The 25621-nt window shown below is 43.6% G+C and overlaps 1 protein-coding gene across 28 annotated transcripts in view; it reads left to right on the plus strand.

The window, feature by feature from the left end:
• DLG1 (discs large MAGUK scaffold protein 1) overlaps positions 1-25621 on the plus strand; it is a 291905-nt gene that overhangs the window by 182632 nt on the left and 83652 nt on the right. For all 28 annotated transcript variants that reach the window (XM_083177591.1, XM_083177594.1, XM_083177595.1 and 25 more), the window contains 2 exons: positions 5716-5852; positions 17703-17847. In XM_083177591.1, the coding sequence (XP_083033717.1) occupies positions 5716-5852; positions 17703-17847 (282 nt within the window). The remainder of the gene's footprint in view (positions 1-5715; positions 5853-17702; positions 17848-25621) is intronic.

The raw sequence follows: 25621 nt of genomic DNA on the forward strand, positions 1-25621 counted from the left end.
CTCGCTGTGCTTGTCACACTATTTAGACTCAACTCCATGTCTACAGAACCCCTAACCCTGTCGGCAGGGTTGCTGTACCCTGCTGAAATAGCTACTCAGACTCAGGAGTGTCTCATTACTGGAGTGTCTGAGACACTCCTGCGTCTCAAACAGATGGAGCGCCTCCACCGGCGCCACCATGATCCCTTCTCCGCCAAAGAGAGGGGATCATGCTGGCAGTGGCGGTGTGAGAGAGGCGCTGACTAGGCTTGCCGGAGGCGCCGAGGACAGAGATGCAGTTCCCGGCAACAGTGCAGTAGTTACGTAGTTTCACAGCGGCAGCCTACGCTGATAACATAGCTTAGGCTGCCGCCGTGAAACTACCCAAGTAGGAATGCCAATCCCAGGGCATTTTTTAAATCCCGGAATTCGGGATTGAAAAATGCCTTATCCTGGGATTGGCATCCCCAATACAAAAACCGCCCGGGCACCCCGCATATGTGCTTACCGGGCGGGACACTGTCACTGCGGGACACTGTCACTGTGTGGGCCACTGTCACTGTTGTCACGCTGCGCAAAGTCACACTGCCGGGGACGGGAGAAGCCGGGCAGAGTCTGAGCACCTGCTCAGACGCTGCCAGGCATTAGACTGCGCATGCGCAGTCTAATCCCGGGATTGGAAACTCCAATCCGGGGATTGAAATCCCGGTGTTTTAGTGACCAAATCCTGGGTTCCCGCCGATCCCCGGATTGGCCACCCTATACGCAAGTAAGGCAGCCCTTTGGCTACGCAGATAATGTAACTTAGGCTGCTGCCGTGAAACTACACAAGTAAGGCAGCCATTGGGCTACGCTAGTAGTGTAGCTTCAAACTATCGTAAGCCGCCGCCGCCGTGAAACTACACAAGTTCTGAAGAAACTGACAGTGGGAGCGGCTCACAGGGGGAAAAAGATGCTAAAAGACCTCCCTCCCCGCTGTAGCAGGGATTTTGGTCTCTTCCCTCACTCTGTTTTGGCGCCCTTTCACCCTCACTGTGTGGAGCTGGAAGGAGAGGATTGTTCTTGCTGACAGTGATTTGTTTCTTCAGAGGCAATGCCATCCCCGGTGACCATGGAGGGTCATACTGCAGACCGCTAAGTACACTGTTTATGTTGGCTTTGTACTGACATCTGAAGTGTTTCACTGTTATAGACATGACTTAAAAGGTGTAATGCTGCTGTGTTAGGGGAGGGAGTGTTAGCTATGTTAAATAACTGCAGATTTTGCTGGCTTAAATTAACCCCTGAATAGATGGACCATAGGGACATTTGCCCTTTATGCGAGTCTGTGCCCAGAGGGTTGAGCAACCAGAACCTGCGTGGGCTGTTGCTCTGGGAAAGTCTTTGTCTGCCATAGTGCAAGTGTTGAACAGACAGAGAGATGAGTTGGTGAGATCTCCCAGACCATTGTCATCCTCTCAGCATTCGGTGGGCTCCATTCTCCCCTCACAAGGGGACTTAGCCTTTTTACAAGTAATGAAGGATACTGCTCAGGGTGTGCAAAAATGTAATGCTCTTATGGAGCAGTTTACAAAGCAGTCGGATCTCTCCCAGATTTTCTTTATCCACTCCCCCTATCCCCAATGTAGACTCAGAAGAGGAGGGGAAATTTGTGGAAGACCTAGCATGGGATCAGAGAGAAGAGGAAGTCTCTGTCCCTGGTGTTGATGATTTAATAATTGCAGTTAAATCAAGCATTTAATTAATCTGAAGGTGATAAGGCCCCACAGCAGGGTGTGTTCAAAAGACAACGCAGAGATGCAATCACTTTTCCTTCTGATGAAGGCATGCAAGAATTGCTGGGAAGGGCGTGGAAAACGCCTGATAAAAGACTACTTATGCCCAAGAAGTTTTTGAGTCTTTACCCATTGCCTGAAGAGTATGTTAAATTGTGGGAGAGTTCCACTTGTGGATGCCCCGGTGGCCAGGCTGTCAAAAGCTACTGCTTTGCCTGTACAAGGAGGCACTGCATTTAAGGACCCTGTGGATAAAAAGTTAGAGGGTTGCTTAAAGGCTGTGTTTGAAGGTGTAGGCTTTACACTTAGACCGGTTATTGCTTCAGCCTGGGTCTCGAAGGCCATGATTGCTTGGGCAAACAACCTGTGTTCACTTCAGCCAGATTCAGAAGCATTTGCTTTGGCAGAAAAATTAAAGGCGGCAGCTGAATACACCTGTAAAGCAGGTGAAGAGGGAGTCAAGGTGTCTGCCATTTCAGTGAAATCCAGAAGGGATTTGTGGCTTAAGGCATGGGATGCCGATAATGAATCCAAGAAATCTCTGGAGGCTTTGGCCTTTAAAGCTGAATTACTTTTTGGTTCGGAATTGGAATTCCTCATTAAGCCGGCAACGGGAGGAAAGAGTACCTTCCTCCCTACACTGCCAGCTAAACAAGGATCTTCCAGGTTTGCGGCTTTTTGCCATTCCTTTAGTCCCTCCTTTAGAGGCGGTGCATCCTCCAGAGGACAGTCTGGTAGAGGAAGATATGGCGCTGGAAAAGGTAAAGCTCCCAAGTCCCGTTTTTTAGTGCCTTTCCAAAAAAAGCAGACTGCCAAGGGTGAGGAAAAGCCCTCCGCATGATGGGATGGAGGCTCCCCGGTCTGGTCTCAGAGTGGCGGGTCGCCTTTTGCGGTACCGGGATGCTTGGGCCTTATCAGGCAAAGATCCCTGAGTTCTCAATGTGGTTTCCCAGGTTACAGGATCAACATGAAAGGGGCACCTCTAAGGAGATTTCTCCCTATGCCTTTACCCAGAGAGGCACGCCTAAGAAAGGCCCTTTTGGGGGCAGCGAAGTCTCTCCTGGAGAAGGGCCTGGCGGGAGGAAAGGAAGAAGGGGTTTTACTTCATTCTTATCTTGGTACCCAAACCGGACCAGTCATTCAGACCATTCCTGAACTTAAAGTCTCTAAACATACACCTGTGGATGGATCACTTCAGGATTGAATCCTTGAGAACATTACGCCTGAGCCTGGAGCCGGGGGAATTTCTAGTTCTTGGGGGTTCATCTGGACACACATCTACATTGGGTGTTTCTGCCAGAGATCAAAGCCAGGGACATTGGTCAACTAGTTTGGACCATTTTACAGTCACCCAGTCCATCGGTATGGCAATGCTTGAAAATAATGGGCAAGATGGTAGTGACATTCGAAACCCTGCAGTACGGCAGATTCCATTCCAATGGAACATCCTGGTGTGTTGGTTGGGGATTCCCAAGACCATGAAAACAGAATGTGTGCTGTGATGGACGGATGTGGAATCTCGACAGTTAGGGCGTTCCATTCAGTCATGGAAGTGGCTGGGGGTTACCACCAACACCAGTCTCGGGGGCTGGGGAGCAGTAGCCCTGGAGTCGAGATTACAGGGTCTGTGGTCCAGGGAGGAGTCGGCATTACCGATAAATGTTTTGGAACGGAGGGCAGTCTGGAAAGTACTGTTGCAGCTGTAAAGACTGTTGAAGGGATCTCCCATTCGGATCCAATCGGACAATGCCACGGCTGTGGCTTGCCTGAACCATTAGGGGGGTATTTGCAGCAAGATAGTGATGAGAGAAGTAACCAGGATTTTCGAATGGGCAGAGGCCAATGTTCCAGCCTTATCTGCTTTGTTCATTCGAGGAGTTTGGAATGTAGAAGCGGATTTCCTCAGCAGGGAGGATCTCCTGGAAGGGGAATGGGCTTTACACCCAGAGGTGTTCCAGGAAATAGTGAATCGTTAAGGAACGCCGGATCTGGATTTGATGGCATCCAGGCACAATTGCCAGGTATCCAGGTTCTGTGCCAGGACCAGGGCTCCTTTGGCGTGGGCGGTAGATGCCATGACAGTGCCCTGGAATTTCGAGATGGCACCTTTTTCCATGATTGCTCGGGTCCTCAAGAGAGTTAGGACACAAGGAGCATGCGTCATCCTGATAGCTCCGGACTGGCTAAGAAGATCTTGGTATTCCAGCATTCTGAGCTTGTCGACACAGTCGTGGCATCTGCCTCTTTGACCAGATCTTCTCAGACAAGGTCCATTCTTTCATCAGGACCTTCCTAGGCTCAATGTGACAGCCTGGCTCTTGTAACCTCCATTCTAAAGAAGAAAGGTTTCTCAGAGGAAGTCATTCCTACCATGATTACTGCAAGGAAACCAGTTTCTGCTGCTAATTATTACAGGGTCTGGAAAACCTATATTAGATGGTGTGAGAGACAAAAAGTCCACATGTCTAGGTTTAAAGTTTGACGACTGTTGGAGTTTTTGCAGGATAGACTCTGGGCTGGACTAAGTTTTCAGTTACTAAAAGTGCAATTATCTGCTTTGTCTATTTTCTTTCAGAAGAAAGTGGCTTTGCTACCAGAAGTGCAGACTTTTCTCCATGGGGTTACACGTTTGAAGCCTCCTTCTAGACAACCGGTAGCTCCTTGGGATTTATCCTTGGTGTTATCTGTGCTTCAGAAACCTCCATTTGAACCGTCAAGGTCGGCTGTCCTGAAGTTTCTTACTTGGAAACTGACTTTTTTGTTGGCTATCGCCTCTGCTAGGCGTGTTTCAGAGTTAGGAGCTTTGTCTAGCAGGTCTCCATTTTTGGTATTTCATGAGGATAGGGCTGTGCTGCGAACAGTCACTAACTTTTTGCCTAAGGTTGTTTCCTTATTTGATTTAAACCAGGAAATTGTTCTTCTCGTGTTTTTCTCCTGAGGAGGTCAGGAATCGGCACAGACAAAAGAATTTGGATGTGGTTCGCGCATCTAGGTGGACAGAGTGAAGGAGTTTCGTAAAACTATTGTTTGTCTTGTATGATGTACACAAAAGGTACTGGCCAGCCTCTAAGCAGACCATTGCCCGTTGGTTGAGGTTGGTTATTGCATTTTCCTATACTAAAGTTGGCAGACCAGTGCCCTCCAGAGTCAATGCTCATACCACCAGGTCGATTGCTACCTCTTGGGCTGTGCGCCACGGGGCTTCGGCAGATCCAGTATGCAGGGCTGCCACTTGGTCCTCTGTTCACACATTCACAAAATTCTACAGGTTCCATGAGTTTGCGTCGGAGGACGTTTCATTTGGGCAAGCACTGATAAGAACTGTGGGCCTGAGTGTACCCTCCCAAAGGACCGGCTCTTGAACATCCCATGGTTGAGCTGTGTCACCAGGATGAATGAAAGAGAAAAGGGGATTTTTGTTAGAACTTACCGTTCGAATACCTTTCTCTGATTTCATCCTGGTGACACAGTGATCCCTCCCTTTACGCTCTGTAAGTAATGCCATTTCATGTGTGTCATGTTATGATGGTTACAATTACTTGATTGTGCATATTAATATGTTCAGGCGTTGTACTGAGTTAATGTATCCTAATGTGCTGAGGAATGCTAGGATGCAGAAGGGAGGAGCCTGCCTCTCAAAGCTTTAGCATAGGTGCCTGGATACATTGTATCATTTGTATTTGTAATTTATGTTTTAAAAACCTGTGGTTTGCTTTAAGCTGGGTATACACTGATCAATATGTTTTCTGATCCAGCAGATCGGACCGAGACATTGCTTAGAAATTGTTGCATTTTTAATAACATCGTTTTCAGTTTTTCACATCGGCTTCTAGGCATTTTTTAGATCCTGGTTTTTGCTTCTTTCATTTTATTAAGGTTTTCTTCTATATGTCCATAAACTTAAATGTTAGGGGAAATCTGTTTTTAATAATGTTTTTTAAATTGTTTTCTTTTAATACAGGTCTTGGCTTTAGCATAGCCGGTGGTGTAGGGAATCAGCACATCCCTGGTGACAACAGTATTTATGTTACTAAAATCATCGAGGGTGGTGCAGCACATAAAGATGGCAAGCTTCAAATTGGGGACAAACTTCTAGCAGTAAGTATTGCATGGTTTACCATCTTTTAAATAAGAGATGCCTCCTTGGCTTATTGTTCCTTTATCTAAGGCAGGTGTGTATTCAACATGTGTCTACCCGTGCAGCTGTGGAAGTACATATCCCACAGTTTTGCTATTAGGTGATGCAAAACCTGTGGCAGGTCACGCTAGGGTGGTGACATAATGAATACCTATCTAAGTTGCATTTTAGATAGATAGATATATATATAATTTATTTTTTTAACTCACAAGTGTCGGAGTTAGTCAGGCGTGTCACAATATTCTTGGTCCGCTTTGTCCAGATTGTGGCTAGAGACGATTCATAAGCCACAACTAGAGTAAAATAGTTGACTTTTAATGAATTTTGTTAAAACATCAAGTGTAAAAAAGTGGGGTACATATAGATATAGATAGATATAGAGCGCGCTAGATGACCGCCACCATCTTCACGTGAAATTATACAATGAATGTTTAATATCAAATTTGTTAAAACATTAGATATACAAATCAGACATGGGTTCCATTGTTGAATTATTTCAAGATGGCATAAGAACTGACGCGTTTCTTCACAAATGAGTTAATCAGGGGAGCCGATACCACAACTCAACAGCAGGGCAAATACTTAATACAGATGGTTTAAGTGTTGTCACTTTTTTATAGTGAACTTCTTTACCAGCTGGAAGTGAGGTAATTATCCAGCGATGACCAGAAAAAAATCTGACTCCAATGTCTGGAGTCACTCCATCTGGATTGCTATACCTGGTCTATTTGAACCTTGGCAGCTAAGATTTTTTCTGGTTATCGCTGGATAATTATCTCACTTCCAGGTGGTAAAAAAGTTCACTAAAAAAAAAGTGACGACACTTAAACCATCTGTATTAAGTATTTGCAATATCACTGATATTGTGTATTCTTCTGCTTGTTTGGTTATTTTGGGAGCAGCACACTAGTATGTTTATGCAGTAATTTAATGTATTTAAACTCATTAGCAATTTTTAATTAATTGCGCCCGATATACCAGTGGTCAGTGTTTCCTCTAAGCTGTGCGCGCGCACACAACTCGACGACCGTGCGCAGAGACATTACAACAGAGCGCACAAAGCAGCAGTGGTCCCTTTTTGCAGTTGTAGACTCAATTAATGTGTGTTTCACCCATTAACTACATTCTGTGCTGTGATTTGAATGTTTAAATGTTTAATATCATTTTGAAGTAAAGTTAACGCACAAAAATTTAAATTTCCTTCCAAAGTTGCACAGCCAAAATCTTTTGCCGCACACAGCCTTTGTCAAATTAGAGGGAACATTGCCAGTGGTATAAGTTTTTTTAGTATTAAGTATTTGCCCTGCGGTTGAGTTGTGGTATCGGCTCCCCTGATGAAGTCATTTGTGACGAAACGCGTTGGTTCTTATGCCATCTTGAAATAATTCAACAATGGAACCCATGTCTGATTTGTATATGTAATGTTTTGATAATTTTTATATTAAACATTTATTGTATAATTTCACGTGAAGGTGGTGGCGTTCATCTAGTGTGCTCTATATCTACATCTATCTACTTTTTCCTTTCCTCCACTAACAGGGAGGAATTATAGAGTGCAGCTCCTACTTTTTAGCGCAAATAAGGGTCTTTTATATTTATATATAGACCAGGTCTATGTAACACCATTTGCCCTAAAGATTTTTTTCACTTCAAACCCGTGAGTGCCGCCCTTTTCTTCTTCTACTTTGTACAACCACGCCTGGGAAGGCAGCACGGTACTGGGAGCCGACAATCAGAGTGCCGACCTATCTTTGAGAAATATATATATAAATATATATATATATTTCTCAAAGATAGGTCGGCACTCTGATTGTCGGCTCCCAGTACCGTGCTGCCTTCCCAGCCGTGGTTGTACAAAGTTGAAGAAGAAAAGGGCGGCACTCACGGGTTTGAAGTGAAAAAAATCTTTAGTGCAAATGGTGTCACATAGACCTGGTCAATATATATATATATATATATATATATATATATATATATATATATATAGATAGAAAGATATAGATATATAGATATATATACATACATACATACATACATACATATACACACACACACACAGTTTTGCGGTCTGGCACTCTCCCTTTGACGTACAGCTGCCTCGGTGCCCTCAGGAAAAACAATTTATCCAACAGAGAAAGCAAACAGCGGCACTCGGAGGGCTTGGTGAAAAAAATCAATCAGGCATGTATTTCAAATGCAGGTGTCCGAGGTTTCGGGGTCTAACAGCACCCCTTTTTCAGGTTGTAGGTGTAAGGTGTATGTATGTATATATAATTCACAAAGATGAGGCAAAGTTGTGGCATAACTTTAATGAATTGACTCGTCCAGTATAATCAAAACACTAGATGAGATGGCACAACACTCAAAAATTTAACAAAGCGACACATCAAAGTTGCTCAGTCAAATGTCAAGGGGTCAAAATAAATGGTTAGATCAGTGGTTCCCAAACTGGATGCCTACGGACACTTGCAGGGGTGCTTCAGGTTGGTGGTCCAGGAGTAATTTACATTCAATTGATCAGTATAATAAGTAAAACAGCAGCTAATCCAATCCATCATCACATAACTAACCTTAAGGATGACATTTATACACCATTTACACATTAAAAAAAAAAATTCTCAATAAGAAATTTTTGGCCATGGGGTACAGCGAATAGATTTCTGATACTCTAGGGTGCCGTGATTCAAAAAAAGTTTGGGAACCACTGGGGTGGAGGACAGGCATCTCTGTTGCCATGTTTTCTATCCAGGGAATCCAGCCTTGTATGCTGGGGATGAATAAGAGGATACTGTTCAAAACTCATACAGGTTGAGTATCCCGTATCCGTATATCAGTTATCCGAATTATTCCAAAAAACGTGGGGGGGGGGGGGGGGGTTTGGAATAGTTTGAATTTTTTTTCTGCCTGGGAACTCGTGTAATGCACTCCTGGGACCACTGGAGATGCCGTAAATGAACCTGAAGGCCTGCCATGGATGCCGGAGGACTCCATGGACGCCGAGGGACCATCGGGGACCCACCAGGGGACATGTAAGTATGTAAAAAAAAAATATATTCCAAAAAACGTAAAAATCCCTTATTTAGAATGCTCGTGGTCCCGAGCATTTCGGATAAGGGATCCTCAACCTGTACTAAGACTGGACATTAACCCCTATACCAGGGTCAAAAGACCAGCTCCAATGCTTGACTGTTACGAGTTTAGTCAATTATAAAGATATGACCCATTATCTGAGAAATTACCATGATATAAAAGAAATATAGCTAATAGGCAGGGAGGTTTGGAAATGTTAAGAACTGTTGAATTGAGACTAAAAACTGAGGTCCATCGTTTAGAAATTACAGGACCGGAATAAAAAAAAGGAGGGAGCTTACGTTACCATATTTACGCCAGCAAACATTAGGTCGACGTGGGCAAGGTCGACATGGGGGTTTTCACTGTTTTTTTTTTTATTTTATTTTTTTTGTTCCGACAGGTGGTATTTTATGCCTTACCATCCACTAGGGCGTGGTGCGAGCATAAAATAGTGTGCCCAAAACATGGTGAGCGCAGCGGTGCTATGTTTCTGTGTCCATGTCGACTATGTTGAAATTTGTGACAAAAAAGTGAAAAATCCCAAGTTGACCTTTTGACTGTAGACCTAATGCTTGTGTCAAACTAATGAACTGTCGACCTTCCTGCATGTCGACATAATGCTTGCCGATTTAGTTGCTGTCTGTCCAATGATCCATAGCCCACGAGAGAGCCATTTCTCATTTAGCTAAGGAGACATTTATTGGCTTTGGGGGACAAATCATGAGGTTGTACTACCTCTGCTATTTGCTTTGATAAGTAGATTACAAACCTATTGAGGTCATTTTGATCTTCTATGTCGAGATTGCACAATTTTAAACAGCCAGGCCCACCAATGTTAGATCAGTGGTTGGTTGTGAAACATAAGATTTTGAGAAAAATTCAAACCAAGCCTTACCGAAGGCCTGGACCAGAGACGTGCTGGCTACAAAAGACAGTGTTACAGAGGGTGGCAACCACAGTGGAAACGGATATTTCATACCAGCTTCCAAAAGAACACACCATTTTAGTTTTAAGTTTTTAGTAAACCATGCCCCTATTTAGGACACAAAGTGTGTGACTTGATGATAATGCAGATCTGGTAATGCCAGACCACCCTTTAATTTTTGGAAGATACAAAGTTTTCCTGGCCAATCCGGTTTCTTGCCTCTTCGCACACATGTTGTTAAATTTGTCCAACAAATAGTTGGGAACTAATAAGGGAATTGTTCTAAACAAGTAGCTAAGTGAGTAAAACCATTACTACCTAATGCGACCCATCCACAAAAGGTTCTAATCAACGTCGTTAATCAAGAGAGACCTTACTTAATGGGTGGAAGAGTAATTACAGCCAATTAGAACTGACATTTTTGGAGTAAGCTGGACCCCAAGATATTTAAGGCCTCTATCCTGCCACACACAATTTGGAGCATAGGAGATGTAGTCAGGTTTGTGGTCATTCAGTTTACCGATGCCGGCATACTGACTGCCGCAAAAACACTGGCGCCAGAACATCGGATTGGATCAGGATGCCGATGCCTGAATACTGACAGCTGGCATCCCGAATGGTGAGTATGAAGGGCGGAGTAGCGTGGTTGGTGAAGGGGGTATCAGGTTTAGATTAGTTTGGGTAAGGCACAGATGAGGGGGGTGGTTTATGTAAGGCTGTCAAGTATTCTTGCCTGACCCCTATTGGGAGGCCCTCCTTCAGGATGCTAGTGGTCATCTTATATATATATTTCAATTGAAGATATAAAGGAACATTTATAGAAAGAGTTTTTGTTTTAGAACTACAGGTTGAGTATCCCGTATCCATAATGCTCGGGACCAGGAGAATTTCGGATAACGGATTATTCCGTATTTCGGAATATTTTAATATTTCAATGATGTATTTTGAAGTATCTTGCATTTATGCTGTATAAACACATAATATACACACAAATATATTTTATTACCACATAAAATACACACAAATATATTTTATTTGTTCAAAAAACAAGGTTTCAAAACGTGAAACAAAATTTGTGTACTATCTCAGATATTGAATTTGAATGCCAAGCAATCATTGTCTTGCACATATATAGTGCCAGTTACATATCATGTCCCCAGTGATGCTGTTACAAATGTCCCCAGTGAGTTTTTAGCAAAAAAAAAAATTTTTTTCACTTTCTGGAATGTCCGTATTTCGGAATAATTCGGATAACGGATATTCGGATACGGGATACTCGACCTGTATTACATTTTTAGTAAGATCCATTCCAATATTCCTCTAGCACCTTATGTAAGTGCTCTAGAGAAGAGAGTGGAGTCTGTGAGGTTCAGTAGGACATCATTGGCAAACAGGCAGACTTTGTAGTGTGACCAAATAAGACAGGGCTCCAAATGTAAGAATTAGATCTAATAGACTCCGCTAAAGGTTCTCTTGTGTATCCACAGGTTAACCTTGGCGAATTTCATTGCTTATTTGGAATGAAGTGAAGAGTATTCCATTTGCAAATACTTCAGCCTAAGGGTTGGAATAATAGGCATACATTAGAGTCAAGGACCTGTCACTAATTACATATTTATGAAGGTCTGCAAGTTCTGCATTTAACGACAATAAAGAAGTTCATTCAAGACTAAAATGGCATCAATAATATTGATAACTCTCCTAGTATTGTCAGGGAATTGTCTACCTTGAACAAATGCATCCTGGTCCCAATGGATAAGAATGGAAGTATGGAATTGAGTCTATTTGCAGCAAGTTGTTTTTTTTGCTTAAATTTTGACATCTGTGTTAAGTTAGGGTATCGTAAAATAATTAGTTAAAATGGTGTAATGCCACAACCCTAGCCGTCAATATTTCTGTAAGGAAAGACACTGGACAAGTGAATGTGTCAAAATTTGTGTGAAAATTGCCGTGCACACTTTTGTATTCATGATAATAAATGTAAATCCCTACTGGATCTTTTTGATATCTAGTCTCCATACGGAATTAAATGTAGGATGAAAGAAATATCACCAGTAATGTCAAATAGAGGTTATAAGACCCCATTTCTTATGACAAAAGAACAAAAATAATCTTACTGCATAATGGAGTGTAGGAGGAAACTGTTAAGCCCTTGAGTGGTATGCCCGAAAATTTTCCGGGCTCAGCTGCGCTACCGCAGAGGGCCGCTCCCCCAGCCTCTAGCCGTCTGCCGCCATTCATTTTGCAGCAATGACATAGACGGCAGGCTCGGGGATGCTCAGGGGGGACTTGTGAGCACTCAGATGCCCGAGACGTCCACCGCGAAACATCCCGAGCCTGCAGTCTGTGTGATGACTGACAGGCGGCTGGGGCAGCAGCGGCATGGGATCTCCGGCGTACTAACGCCGGAGCGAAGGTAAGGGGGGGGGGGGGGTACTCTTAATGATTTGTGTTGGGTTTTGTTGGGGCAGGACAAACCTGCCCTTGTAGATTTGTCCTGCCCCAGCAAAACCCACTACTCAAGGGGTTTAGCTGCTTTAGTCATCTTGGTCACCGAAGGCAGCAGATGTCAGAGCAGAGGCAGTGAAAAAGGTGTCGATATGTCGCTGAGGACATGGTTGTGCCAGCACTCAATGCGCTATCCAGCTCCAGGGTCTGAACTTCTGTAGGCCCAAATTGTGCAGAGGCAGTATCCACCAATGACCATCAAGCACAGCTCCAAACTCCATGGGGGTCCAGGAGGTTCCAACAGCCCACACTTCCTGCACTGTACCTTCAGAAAACTCCACAGCTGAACCAAAGCAGCACTAAGGAAAAGTCTTCCTTCCACTCTTCCCAGGGCGGCAGTAGATACATTTATCTAAATTAATAAATTATGCCACCTTGTCATCCTTCGGGTCAGTTATATGGTGATGTATCATCGTATCCACAGGTTTTATCATTGGCAGCCATTAGCACTGGTTTTTGCTCATCACTTTGACCATAAATAACTTGTTTTGACCCAGGGTCACCAACCTGCGGCAACGCCTGCAAGAGTCTTGTGGCAATCCAGTGTGCCTAGGCACACTGTTTGTGAACCACTTCATTAAGCTCTAAAAAAGCTACCATTCAGCCCATTCAATTATCCACCGCTTCTCAGGGTGTTCACAATAGTCATGACTCACATGGGATCCATGCTGAGATTTAGAGAAATCACAAATCATCCCTATTTGGATGACGTTCTGATAAAGGCACCTTAAGAGATCTTTCTGCTTCCGATGGTTGTGACCCCTTGGAGGAATATATTTTTTTCCCAAGGACAGTTTTCTTGGGCCTTGGATCAATATGCAGTGCCAATGCATTTTTCTTACTACACAGAAGATTCAAAGAATTACAGTATATAGGGACTTATTCTGGTTCACACTGATGCAAATTCCTTCTCAAATGGACAAAACCATGGGCCTTATTCTAGTTCACTCTTTCTGAAAAAATCCTTCTTAGATGGACAAAACCATGTGCACTGCAGGGGGGCAGATGTAACATGTGCAGAGAGAATTAGATTTGGTGAGTTATTTAGTTTCTGTGCAGGGTAAATACTGGCTGCTTTATTTTTTTGACTGCAATATAGATCTCACTTTGAAGTAAAACCCCACCCAAATCTAATTCTCTCTTCACAAGTAACATCTGCCCCACCTGCAGTGCACATGGTTTTGTACATCTAAGAATCATTGGTACTTGTGAGTTATCCGGGCTGCCGATTTTGTCCTTAAGTTTGGTTAACTTAAGGACACCCGACCGACGCGATGCCCACGATTTAGCTCCAAATCGGGGGCATCGCGTCGGTCGTGGCCGTTATAAGGGGCCGCGACGCGATGCCCCCGATTTCCCATAGACAGTAATGTTAAAAGACACAATATCGGGGGCATCGCGTCGGTCGTGGCCGTTATAAGGGGCCGCGACGCGATGCCCACGATTTCCCATAGACAGTAATGTTAAAAGACGCGATGGACCCGATTTCCCATAGACAGCAATGTTAAAATAAAATTACAATGTGAAATTGGGCAATATGTTTTTAAAAAAAATGTTTCATGGCCCCCCACCACCGTTAACGCCACCCCGCTATAGAATAGTGTGGCGAGCGCAGCGAGCCACCGAGCCCGAAGCGTGGCGAGCGCAGCGAGCCCCGCGAGGGGACGCGGACACCTGTGAAGCCCGCAAGGGCACGCGGATACCTGTGAAGGTGTCCGCGTCCCCTCGCGGGGCTCGCTGCGCTCGCCACGCTTCGGGCTCGGTGGCTCGCCACACTATTCTATTCTCACTCCACGCCCTAGTGGATAGTAGGGCATGAAAAGGTCGGAGGACGCGTACCGCCGCCCCTCGCGGGCTCGCTGCGCTCGACACGCTTCGGGTTGGCGTCAATAGCGGGGTGGCGTTAACGGTGGTGGGGGGCCATGAAACATTTTTTTTAAAAACATATTGGCCAATTTCACATTGTAATTTTATTTTAACATTGCTGTCTATGGGAAATCGGGTCCATCGCGTCTTTTAACATTACTGTCTATGGGAAATCGTGTCGGAAATCGGGTCCATCGCGTCTTTTAACATTACTGTCTATGGGAAATCGTGGGCATCGCGTCGCGGCTCCTTATAACGGCCACGACCGACGCGATGCCCCCGATTTCGGGCGCGATGAAAAAATCGGCAGCCCGGATAACTCACAAGTACCGAATCATTTTGTCAGAAAGAGTTAACTAGAATAAGGCCCTATGTGCACTGCAGGTAAGACATATATAACATGTGCAGATATAATTAGATTTGGGTGGTGTTTTTCTTCAAAGTGAGATCTATATTGCAGTGTAGAAATAACGCAGTCAGTATTTACCCTGCACAGAAACAAAATAATGCACACCCAAATCTAATTCTCTATGCACATGTTACATCTTCCACCCCCTGCAGTGCACCTGGTTTTGTCCATTTGAGAAGGAATTTCCCTCTGAGAGTGAACATAATAAGGCCCATAGTGAGGTTGTCTCTTCAGTGAACTCGTATCAGTTCTTCATTGTACATTATGTAACTCCTGGCTGCTGCATTTGAAGTAGTATATAAATTAAACTTCTTTTTAATTAATATTTTGGCTTGGAAAAATTTCACAATAAAGATAATTGAAAGTCCCAAAAAATTGTTATCAATTTATTTATATATACATACATATATATGACCTGTCATACATAAAGAATAAAATAAAAATGTGCTACAGCAGAAAGTCCTGGATGCCTTGCCTGGCTCACTTCCTGCGGTAAGTAGCACAATACATCAGCAGAGTGAAGGACAAAGAAGTTCTATGCAAAGACCGGACTGTAAGTCAATATCTTATAAAGGATTTTTACCCTGATAATCTAATTCCCTATCTGACTAAAATTTATCATGGAGGTATGATTTTAGTTATATTAACTTCAAGGAAGACAATTATACTTTATTGATTTTAATACACCATATCATCCTAGAGTATATTAATATAACATTATACTGTGTATTTTTATTTTTTTAACTATATAACTGGTCATTATATATGTATGTATGTATAGAAAAATAAAGATATTAAACTTTTTTTTTTTTTTACTTTTAATTGTCTTTATTGTGAAAATTCTTCCATGCGTTATAATAATTAAGAAGTGCTGTAAATTGCATTTATGTATAATTTATTCTGGGGTTGAGAGTCCAATCTTTTGTGCAGTCACTAGCACAAAGATCAACTACTGCTGCTGTTAAGGATAAAACAAAGTGATATAGTCATTAGATCTATATTTATTGTGTTTCTTGCAATTGAAGTAGTACCATTTTCCAGATTTCATGAATTACTATTCAGTGGCATCTTACACTGTAGTGATGCCATGCCGAATTCACAAAATGATGTGTATAGAACATATATGCAGCTTCTGCTGATTAAAATTATATGCAGGATAGACCATTTTAAAAGTATAGCGTGGCACTTTAATAAGGGATCAGCCTGTCTAAGTATATCCCCAGATCTCTTTCAAATAGACAGAACAGGTAAGTATTAATAAACAGAATGTGGGAACTCCGTTTTTGAACACACAGGTATCTATATACACAATACTAATACTCTGTTAGTGTGGGCCTCTGTTCACAATTCTTCCAAAAAATAAGGATTCAGACTATCACGATTGTCTTGAAGAACATATGGGATGTGAACACATATGGATGCGGGAGTCACCACCTCTAGGGGCACACATTCACCCCCATCACATACCTCCCCAGGGTTCTTATGCCGGATCACAGAGGCTGCCCCCCCACCAATGCTAGGCCTGGCTCGGGAAGTTTAGGGTCGCTGGGGAGCCCTCATGTGTTTGGGTGTCTGAACACCCAAATGCCCAAGCACCCGAACAAGAACAGAGCACTCCCGCCCACTGCACCCCTTTTTCAATGGTTTGGAACTTCCCTGAGTGGCAGAAACAGGCAAAGTTTTTTTAGCCTCTAGTATACTTGTATACTTGTAATAAAATCCTAACTACTCCTCACCACCTCTGGCCGCTGGAGGATGCCCACAACACCCCTCTCCCCTCCCCCTTACTTAGCACAATGGAGCCCCTGCTCCCAGCAGCGCTTAGGCCTCACCCTACATGATGCTGTGGGTGCTGGCCTCATCTCCCTCTCCTCAGAGCGGGTGAGCACTTACCTCCAGATTAGTGGGCAGCTTCACTTTTTCAAGCAGTCTGTTACCTCATCTTCTGTCCCAGGTGCCTCTGTCTTTTTAAGTCTTCACTGATGCAGCCTTGCCATGCTGAGCCTGCTGTGACAACCCAAGGCTACAGCCGTGCCTCCTTCCAGTAATACTTCAGTGAAGAGAGACAGAGCCATCTGGTACAGAACCCTGCTGCCACAGACTGCTTGGAAACGTGAAACCGCCCACTATGATCCAGCGTTACAGTAAGCGCTCACCCACCCCTCAAACCTCTGTAGGTTTGGTGGCCTGTGGCTCCTGTATGAGTTGTGACCCCTCCCCCCATAATCCAGCCCTGGTGTTTGTCATTTTAACGGGCTTTTAATTAGTGTATCATATCACTTTTATTATGATTTTACCTATTTTTATTTATGGACTGAAGAAGTTTGCTGGACTTAGGAAGCCCTATCAGGTTGACGGATTTACAATGTCTAGGTTGACCATGTTATATCAAACGTGTCTATTTAAGATAGCCCTATGGGCCTAAAAATAGGCGTTTGTTTGCCAAGAGCGAAATGGTCAAAATTTGTATTTCATGGCTTTTGGTGCAGGTCGACTTAGTTCATGTTTTACTATCCAAGTGGACATAGAGTTAGAGTATGATGGTGTGTCGAGCATAGCAAGGCCCCATGTCTGATGCATGGCGAGTGCACACTGTGTCCACATCGACCTATGTCGACATAGCCAGCAAAAAACATTAAAAACCTGTCAACCACGTGACCGTAGACCATGCTCCCGTCGATCTAATGCTGCTTCTTACTGTCATTACTGTATAGCTAGACCTGGACAACTATCTTTAGGCGTATAACTAGATGGGTTCCACTAACGGTGGTTGACCATAACATGTTCGATCTAGACAGCTTCGATCTGCTATACAATAACCGAAGGAATCTCCCCTGGTAATCCTCATGTATGTTTCACAGAAGCAAATGGGCAGCGACTTGCACTGCTAATAGATTTCTATCCCTGGGGTCACATGGTTGTTACAGACCTGCAGTCATGTGTTCACTAATTCATACACACAATAAAAATATCCTTTAAAGCAACTTAAATGTGTCCTTAACACAAATCTTTTTGTCTTTTTATACATAGGTTAATGTCGTATGTTTGGAAGAAGTTAGTCATGAAGAAGCTGTGACAGCTTTGAAAAATACATCTGATTTTGTTTATCTTAAAATAGCTAAACCGACCACTATGTTTATGAATGACAGCTATGCACCACCAGATATCACCAACTGTAAGTAACCAGGACATTTTATTAGGCTAAGCGGTCTATTAATGATAACCATTTAACATACTAGAGTCTGTGTTAAATTATTTTCTGAAATAATTGATTATCTAGAGCAGCGGTACTCAAACTGTGGGTCCTGAGCTCCTCGGCATGGGGTCGCGACTCCATGTTGCTGACCATCAGGTTGATGACTTTTCTTATCTCAGTCATTGATTCAAGGAGTCTGAAAAATCTGTTGAATTAACTGTTATTTTAGACTCCTCCCATCATTTTGTGCCTCCACAATGCTCCCATGTATGTGCTGTCTGCTGACTACACATGTGATGTGATGTGATGACCTTCTGCAGTAACTTGCTAGGGTCCTGTAATTATTATTATATATATATATATTTTATATAGTGGAACTTGTGTAGTTTCACAACGCCACTGCCCACGGATCACATACAATGCGATTTAGCACACCCCCACTATCCACGTCAGCCCGAAGCGTGTAGAGCGCAGCAGTAAGCGTCCTCCCAATTTGTTCATACCCCCACTATCCACGTCGGCGTGAAGTTGATTTTCTAAAGCGCTCGCCACCGAGCCTGAAGCGTGGCGAGCGTATGCGGAATACACATCAAATAATCTGCGTCCCCTCTCGGGGCTCACTGCACTCGCAACGCTTCGGGCTCGCTGTGCTTGCCACACTTTGGGTTCGTTTTCCACATCCCCTCGCTGAGATTTCTGCACTCACCATGCTTCCAGCTCGGTGGCTGGCTTATACAAGCAACTCCACGCCGACGTGGATAGTGGGGGTATGGACAGGGCGGGAGGACGCGTACCGCCTTCCCTCGCAGGGCTCGCTGACATGGCTAGTGGGGGGGTGTGCTAAATCGCATTCCATCAAATCGCATGCGATTTGCATGTGATTCGATAGTGGGGATGTGCTAAATCGCATGAGTTTTGCATGTGATCCGATAGTGGGGATGTGCTAAATCGCATGAGTTTTGCATGTGATCCGATAGTGGGGATGTGCTAAATCGCATGAGATTTGCATGCGATCCGCGAGGCAGTGGCGCTGTGAAACTACACAAGTACATATATACATACATAGTATATATACAATCCAGAGATCCGGCACTCTGCTAAATCTTTATACAAGTAAGAGTGCTCCGGTGCCTTTTTAGAATCATGTAGATCCACAATACCTTCTGGAATAAGCGGCACTCACCAGGCTTCACTTCAAAAAGTTTATTTTCAGTTCCAACATGTTTCGGGAGTAAACTCCCGTCGTCAGGGATAACACAACTGAACATGCAGATTTACTTTATAGCACCACTGGTACCACCTCTACCAATCAGTGTTAAAATCAATCAAACGGCACCACCCCCTCACCTGGAGGCTTAAATCACCATCACACAGGGAGTACTGGTTACCTGCCAGCTGATCGATAATCAGACATATATCAATACAGAATAAAAATACAAACACCTAATGCACAAAATTCACATAATTCACAGGTAATGATGCTTACTATATAAGAATTGTAAATACATTTCAAGTAAATATAGATTCTACGGATTACTGCTATAATGAAAACTTAGTTTTATAAAAAAACAATGCAAGCCTAATTTTTTTCATTAAGGCCCCTAGGGGCCATAGCATCGAGTTTCAAAATTCACCTACTTTCACATCTTAATAACAGTTGTCCTTATAGTGTGTGTGTGTATGTACGTATGTATGTACGTATGTATGTGTGTGTGTATATATATATATGTATGTATATATATATATATATATATATATATATATATATATATATATATATATACAGAAGAAGGTCGGCACTCGCTCACGCTGAATTAGACTCAGAGACTTGGAAGGTGCATTTGCAACTTTTCGGATCTTTTTATTAGACCCGTCGTCAGGCAGTACGATATTGTACTGCCCGACGACGGGTCTAATAAAAAGATCCGAAACGTTGCAAATGCACCTTCCCGGATGCCCTCCTCCAGTCGGCAACGCCGCTGTGTATGTAGGTAGAAATAACCAGGCGTCACTCCGGGACTTGGTGAAAATCGGTGTAGCTTTACTAGTGCTTAACGGTCAACGCGGTTTCGGTATAAAACCTTCGTCAGGACCTGACGAAGGTTTTATACCGAAACCGCTTTGACCGTTAAGCACTAGTAAAGCTACACCGATTTTCACCAAGTCCCGGAGTGACGCCTGGTTATTTCTACATATATATATATAATGTATAAACGCTGTTTTTTCACCGCTACAAAGTCTCTTTGAGTGTCGCCCGCTGTTGGGTGACTTGCTCAGGTGCCCTCAATACAAGCAGAACCACTTCAAATAAATAATACTGGAAAAGGCAGCGGCACTCTGAGGCTTCCAAAAGGTGCTATATTGGTGAAACTTTGTCTACATGTTTCAGGGACTATACCCCTTCTTCGTCCTAAAGAAGGGGTATAGTCCCCGAAACATGTAGACAATAAAGTTTCTCCAATAACACAGCAGTGGGGTGCCTGACAATGGGTGAAATGCCCAAAGATTGTCCTCAGATTCCCATACCAGCAGGTGTGGGGCACTCGCCAATATAACAATATGAAACTGTTATGTTATAAAACCAGAAGTGTTCTTTTATTCCAATTGAGAATATAAGCCATTTAGAGACAATTGATTAACCAACAATCCCCTGCCGTTTCGGTCCTTAGAATTTGGACCTTTTATCAAGAAGCCTATAAAAAAAAAGGAAACAAATGCAAAACAACAACTTATTAGATGCGCTTATAATCTAATTATATACGTGCATCAATAGAATTTTTTTTTTACATTACTTCGTTAAGTTGGAGTAACAGCAATCAACGGTGTAATGGAATACACCTCATGGTAGAAGGCATCAGCAGAACAAAGCTACCAAAATTAAAAAATACCAAAAAGGATATTTTTCCTTTTTATTACATTGTCTGTGTTTCACGTTTTTCACTGTGTGTGTCAATATTTTGCTACTTATTTTAAATGTAACAAATAAAGGCTATTTTTTTTATATTTTTTGTTCTCTTTGGTGCACCACATAGAGACATTCTTCTCTTTTCCCTGGCATCAGCACAAGTGCGAGGCTGCCCAGGTCGGACTTTTATACCCTCAGTTGGTGTTTGGTGTCTATGCACATTTGGCGCCCCTTCCCCAGCACACGCATGGTGCTGACGCACTTCCTGGTGGACAGGATGTACGATGGCCGGATATGCCGGCACATGCGCAGTCTAATGCCGGGCAGCGTCTGAGCAACCGCTCAGATGCTGCCTGGCTGTTCCCGACCCCGGCAAGCGGCCTCCACAGAGCGGCCTCCACAGCGTGAATAGGTCATAGGTCACACTGCGCAGGCCGCACCTCTGCTGCAGGAACCTGCCGCATCACAACAACTACACCTGGTGTCACATAAGATGTCACACGCGCCCAGCGTAGCAATTGCCGGCCTTCTCCTCCTGGCTGTTCTGCTGCCACCTGTGCCGCTCCCCCAAGTAAGTTAATGTGGGTAACGGGCAATTTTTTGTGTTTGTTTATTAGGAATGCCAATCCCGGGATTTAGAATTATTTCAATCCAAATTCCCGGATTTTAAAAAAAATGTCCCGGGATTGGCATCCCTACTTCTAAGAGAAGAAAAGGACAAACTTATTATGCGATTTTTACTATATAGTCAAAATTGATAGCTATATAGTTCAAATTGCACCGTGTTAAGCTGCATCCCATCCTGATTTGATCCCGATGCATGATCAATCCTATCTGCAGAGCAGGGAAGCGTCGTACAGGAGAGACGCTCTTCCCGCTCTGAGTACCCTGGTACCTGGTTATGGCTTTTTCAGACATTTGTGCAAATGCATAGTTAAGCATGCACTCATTTGCAGAATATGTACTGTATTTTCGGGCTGTGCCAGTGGAATAAGCTTTATAATCACATCTACTCTTGTGACTGAAGAGGTAAACTGGGGTGTGATGGGGGTAATAATGTGTTTCCATCTGTGTCCTTTACATAATAAGATAAGAGTGAAAATATGCTTTTATTGCAGGCATATCTTTTGTACCTAGTGCAAAGTACAGTAGGTACAAGTACCCTGATTAGTAACCGACTAGGCTGATATGGAGCAGATACAGTTACATATTGGCATGCATACATACATAGTTGCATATGGGTTAATTTGCACATTTCTTTTGTGCAGTGCATGCCATTTCACTTCCAAGCTCCTAGTATTCACCTGTGCAATATATAATTAGTTTACTGCAGTCTTCTTCTTTGAATAATACCACTTTTACATCGCATATGCTGGGTTGCACACTGGATTTGGACAAACGTCCGTCCCGGGAGCTACCTGGCATTTGCATGGTGAAGCTCCCTTTCAGCAACCTGGCAATAAGCGGGGTTGCTGATGTCACACGAGATGGTGTGTCATCGAGGGGGGAGGAGGCAGGCAGAACATTGAGCTGACAATTTCTCCTCCCTATAGAGTAAATGGGACCCAGGTTGATCTACCTGGTTACCTGTTTACTCTGCCCAGCAACCCAGGTAAAAACCATTATTTTAACCTAGGTTGGAATGCTTGGTTGCTTGACCTGGGTTTTTCCTTTTTCATGCTTTCACACCGTGCAGTTACCCGGGTCAGACCTGGGTTATTTGTGCGGTGTGTAAGGGGAATAAGTTGCTTTTATCACAGTAATACACTTCACCCTTTTTGCTTCATTTATCACAAAATGCTTAGCATGGCTATGTTGCTCCACCACAAAAAGTGATAGATCAGGGGTGTCCAAACTTTTTGCGATGAGGGCCAGATTTGGTGAGGTAAAAATGTGTGGGGGGCCGACCATTCATCCTGACATTCTTTGAACCATTAATCACATCAGAATGGCCCCCCACTCACTTTGTCTCCCAGCTTGCCCCTTCACTGTATATTCCCCAGCCTGCCCCCCCTTCTCTGTATTCCTCCCAGCCTGCCCCTTCACTTTATATTTCCCAGCCTGCCACCCACTCTGTCCCCCAGCCTGCCCACCTCCGAATATCCATCACTGCCTCCATTCACTGTATGTCCCCAAGCCTACCCCTCCTTCACTGTATGTCTCCCAGCCTGCTGCTCCTTCACTGTATGACTGCCATTTACAGTATGTCCCCCACTGTGCCTCCATTCACTATGTCCCCCAGCCTACCCCTCCTGCACTGTATGTCCCCCACTCTGCCCCCATTGACTGTATGTCTCCCTGCCTGCCCCCAGTGGCCCCTTGTGTGAGCCGGAGGATGGAGAGGCAAAGCAGGCACTGCAAGGACAGGAGACAGATGCTTGGGCTCCCGCTGCCGCCCTCCTCTGCTCTACGGGAACAAGCTTCCCCCTTGTTGACCCCCCTCTCCGCACACAGCTGCCACTGTGATTGTGGAGGAGGGTGATATAAGATTGTAGCAGCAGAGGTTGGACGCATACTCACCCGAAAGATGCCAAGCACATCTAACTTAGGTGGCCGGCACCTCCTCACTGCTGCACTAAAGGTGGTGACCCACGCTCGCCGGGTCCCCACCTTTAGTGTCCTGTGCTGTGCGCATCTGATGCTCTGCCTGCTTCAGGCTGGAGGCTGCGGGCCGCTTAAAGTGACAACACGGGCCGCAATTGGCCCCCGGGCCGGACATTGGACATGCCTGGATTAGATGGATCCCCCCATTTTATTTTATGTATGTTGGCGCAAAATTATTTTATATAGTAGCAGTTTAAAATAGCATATCTAAAGTTGCAGATTAAATTGCATGGCTAGTTTAGCCATATGCCTAAATTAGAGAAATGTATATGCAAACACATCTGTGTAGTGCATGTTCGTCCTTCATGCAATGGAGTTGCGGCTGCCAATCAAATCCTTCTCACATTACTAGGCTGAGTGTCCAGAATAGGGCTTACTTAAATGTCCAGGTCACATGTTTATCACTGTAGTGTTTAACCCTGCTGTAGCATAGGCTTAGGTCTCATTGACTAGTTTAGGCTAGCTATAATAGCTGATCCATCGTGTGGTGTGCTCAAGTTCTGTTGCCGCTACCCTCCAAACCAAGTCCCCAACATATGGGGCTTTGTGCATATGAAAATGTATTAAAAACCCAGAAAACTTACTGTGGTTTTACAGTATTATCTCGTTAGTGCATTCCAGGCTGAGTGAAAATTGGAACTTGAAACAAACAGTATTTCTGCCCATACTTATTTTCTTTATGCCCAAACGGAGAGAATTTTGTGTGATATGTAGATGGTCAGGCATCCTGAGCTTCTGGTCCCATCTTGGGTGTGAGCTGCAGTTCCTATGCAGGGAGTAAAGTGCTTACTCTTGCAGAATAGGATGATGAATCAGTTATGCAGACAGTGCAAGGCCATTTTCTTCTTGCTATTTTCAAGTCGTTTGTGCAGTCTTGCAGTGTGCTGCATATACTTTTGTCGATTTCTAAACTATACATGTGAATAGAATGTGAATTACCATTCTGTCATGTTATAGGCATTTATACATGTAGATTCCACATTGTAGTTGGCTTTCATACAAGACCCTTAGTAGTCTAAAAAAAGGCATTTTGACTGCTAAAAAGGTTATACAATTTTGCAGTAACAAAATGTACATTACCTATCACATAAATATTAAGGGTCAAGCATGTGTACCACTACCATATGTAGTCTAGAAAAATTACATTGTTACTTTATTAATTTCTACTTTGAAAAATAGAAACCTTCGAGAATAGCGAGGGAGAAGTGAATCTTGACATTGAGTGTTGAAACACAAACCACCTCCCAAGTGTAATAATGACCAAAATCAAACAACTTGTGTCGCAAACCTGGTTCCAAGATATCAGAGTCCATTACATTGTCAAGATCAGAACTCAATCATGTGAAGAGTCAGTTTTGGAGCATATTGAGAGGTTTTTCCTGTATCAATATTTTTTCCTGAGACACAGCACAGAGGACATTCACCTGGGGCAGTCTATCATGCTCAACTGTTTCATGTGGGTGCCAAATACGCACATTGTTGTAATTGACTGTGCCGCTCAAGTAAAAAGTCGCTTCATCACTAAATTTTAAATGTGAAATAAAGGTTTTATCCTCCATCATCTCCAGTGTCAAATCGTAAAATTCCATCTGCTTCCTCTTGTCGTCATTGGTAAGTGCCTTAATGAGGTGCAGTCTTTATGGTTTCAGATGTAGGCTTCTTAGCACTTGACAAATAGTGGATTGAGGGATTGCAAGCTCACGACCAGCTCAATTTGTGGACTTCTCCACTCTAACACAGCACGTATTCCCACCACTTATTCCTCTGAAACGCATGGTCATCCTGGACTTATTCCATTACACTCACACCCACTCTCTTGAAATTGTCAAAACCACCATTGAATGTTCTTTGGAGAGGGCGTATTACTGCAGAATCGCCTTTGAAAACTCGAGAATGCAGAACGGATTTTATTTAAGGTATTGCCATTCCAAGTGTAAACAATCAACTGAACATTGATGGGGCAACCATGCTAATACAGCGCCCCTGTAGAAGCCATTTGAAACTTAGAATCCTCCTCTTTCAAATGGGCAGTGACTCATTTCATTGCGATGCTTGAGAACTGAAATTAATGCTTCAAGAAATCAGTTCATTATTTTTTAAATAACCCTGTCTAATCAGATTTAGGGGGTATTCAATATGTGCCAATATTTCGTGAAAGGGGAAATATCGGCACACACCTTTTTAATGTTACCGCTAAAGACCGCATTTAAGGGTGTTGAGTTACTGACAGATAAAATGAAAATG

Source organism: Crinia signifera, chromosome 3 (assembly GCF_055691185.1).
Source record: "Crinia signifera chromosome 3, ASM5569118v1, whole genome shotgun sequence".
NCBI lineage: Eukaryota > Metazoa > Chordata > Amphibia > Anura > Myobatrachidae > Crinia > Crinia signifera.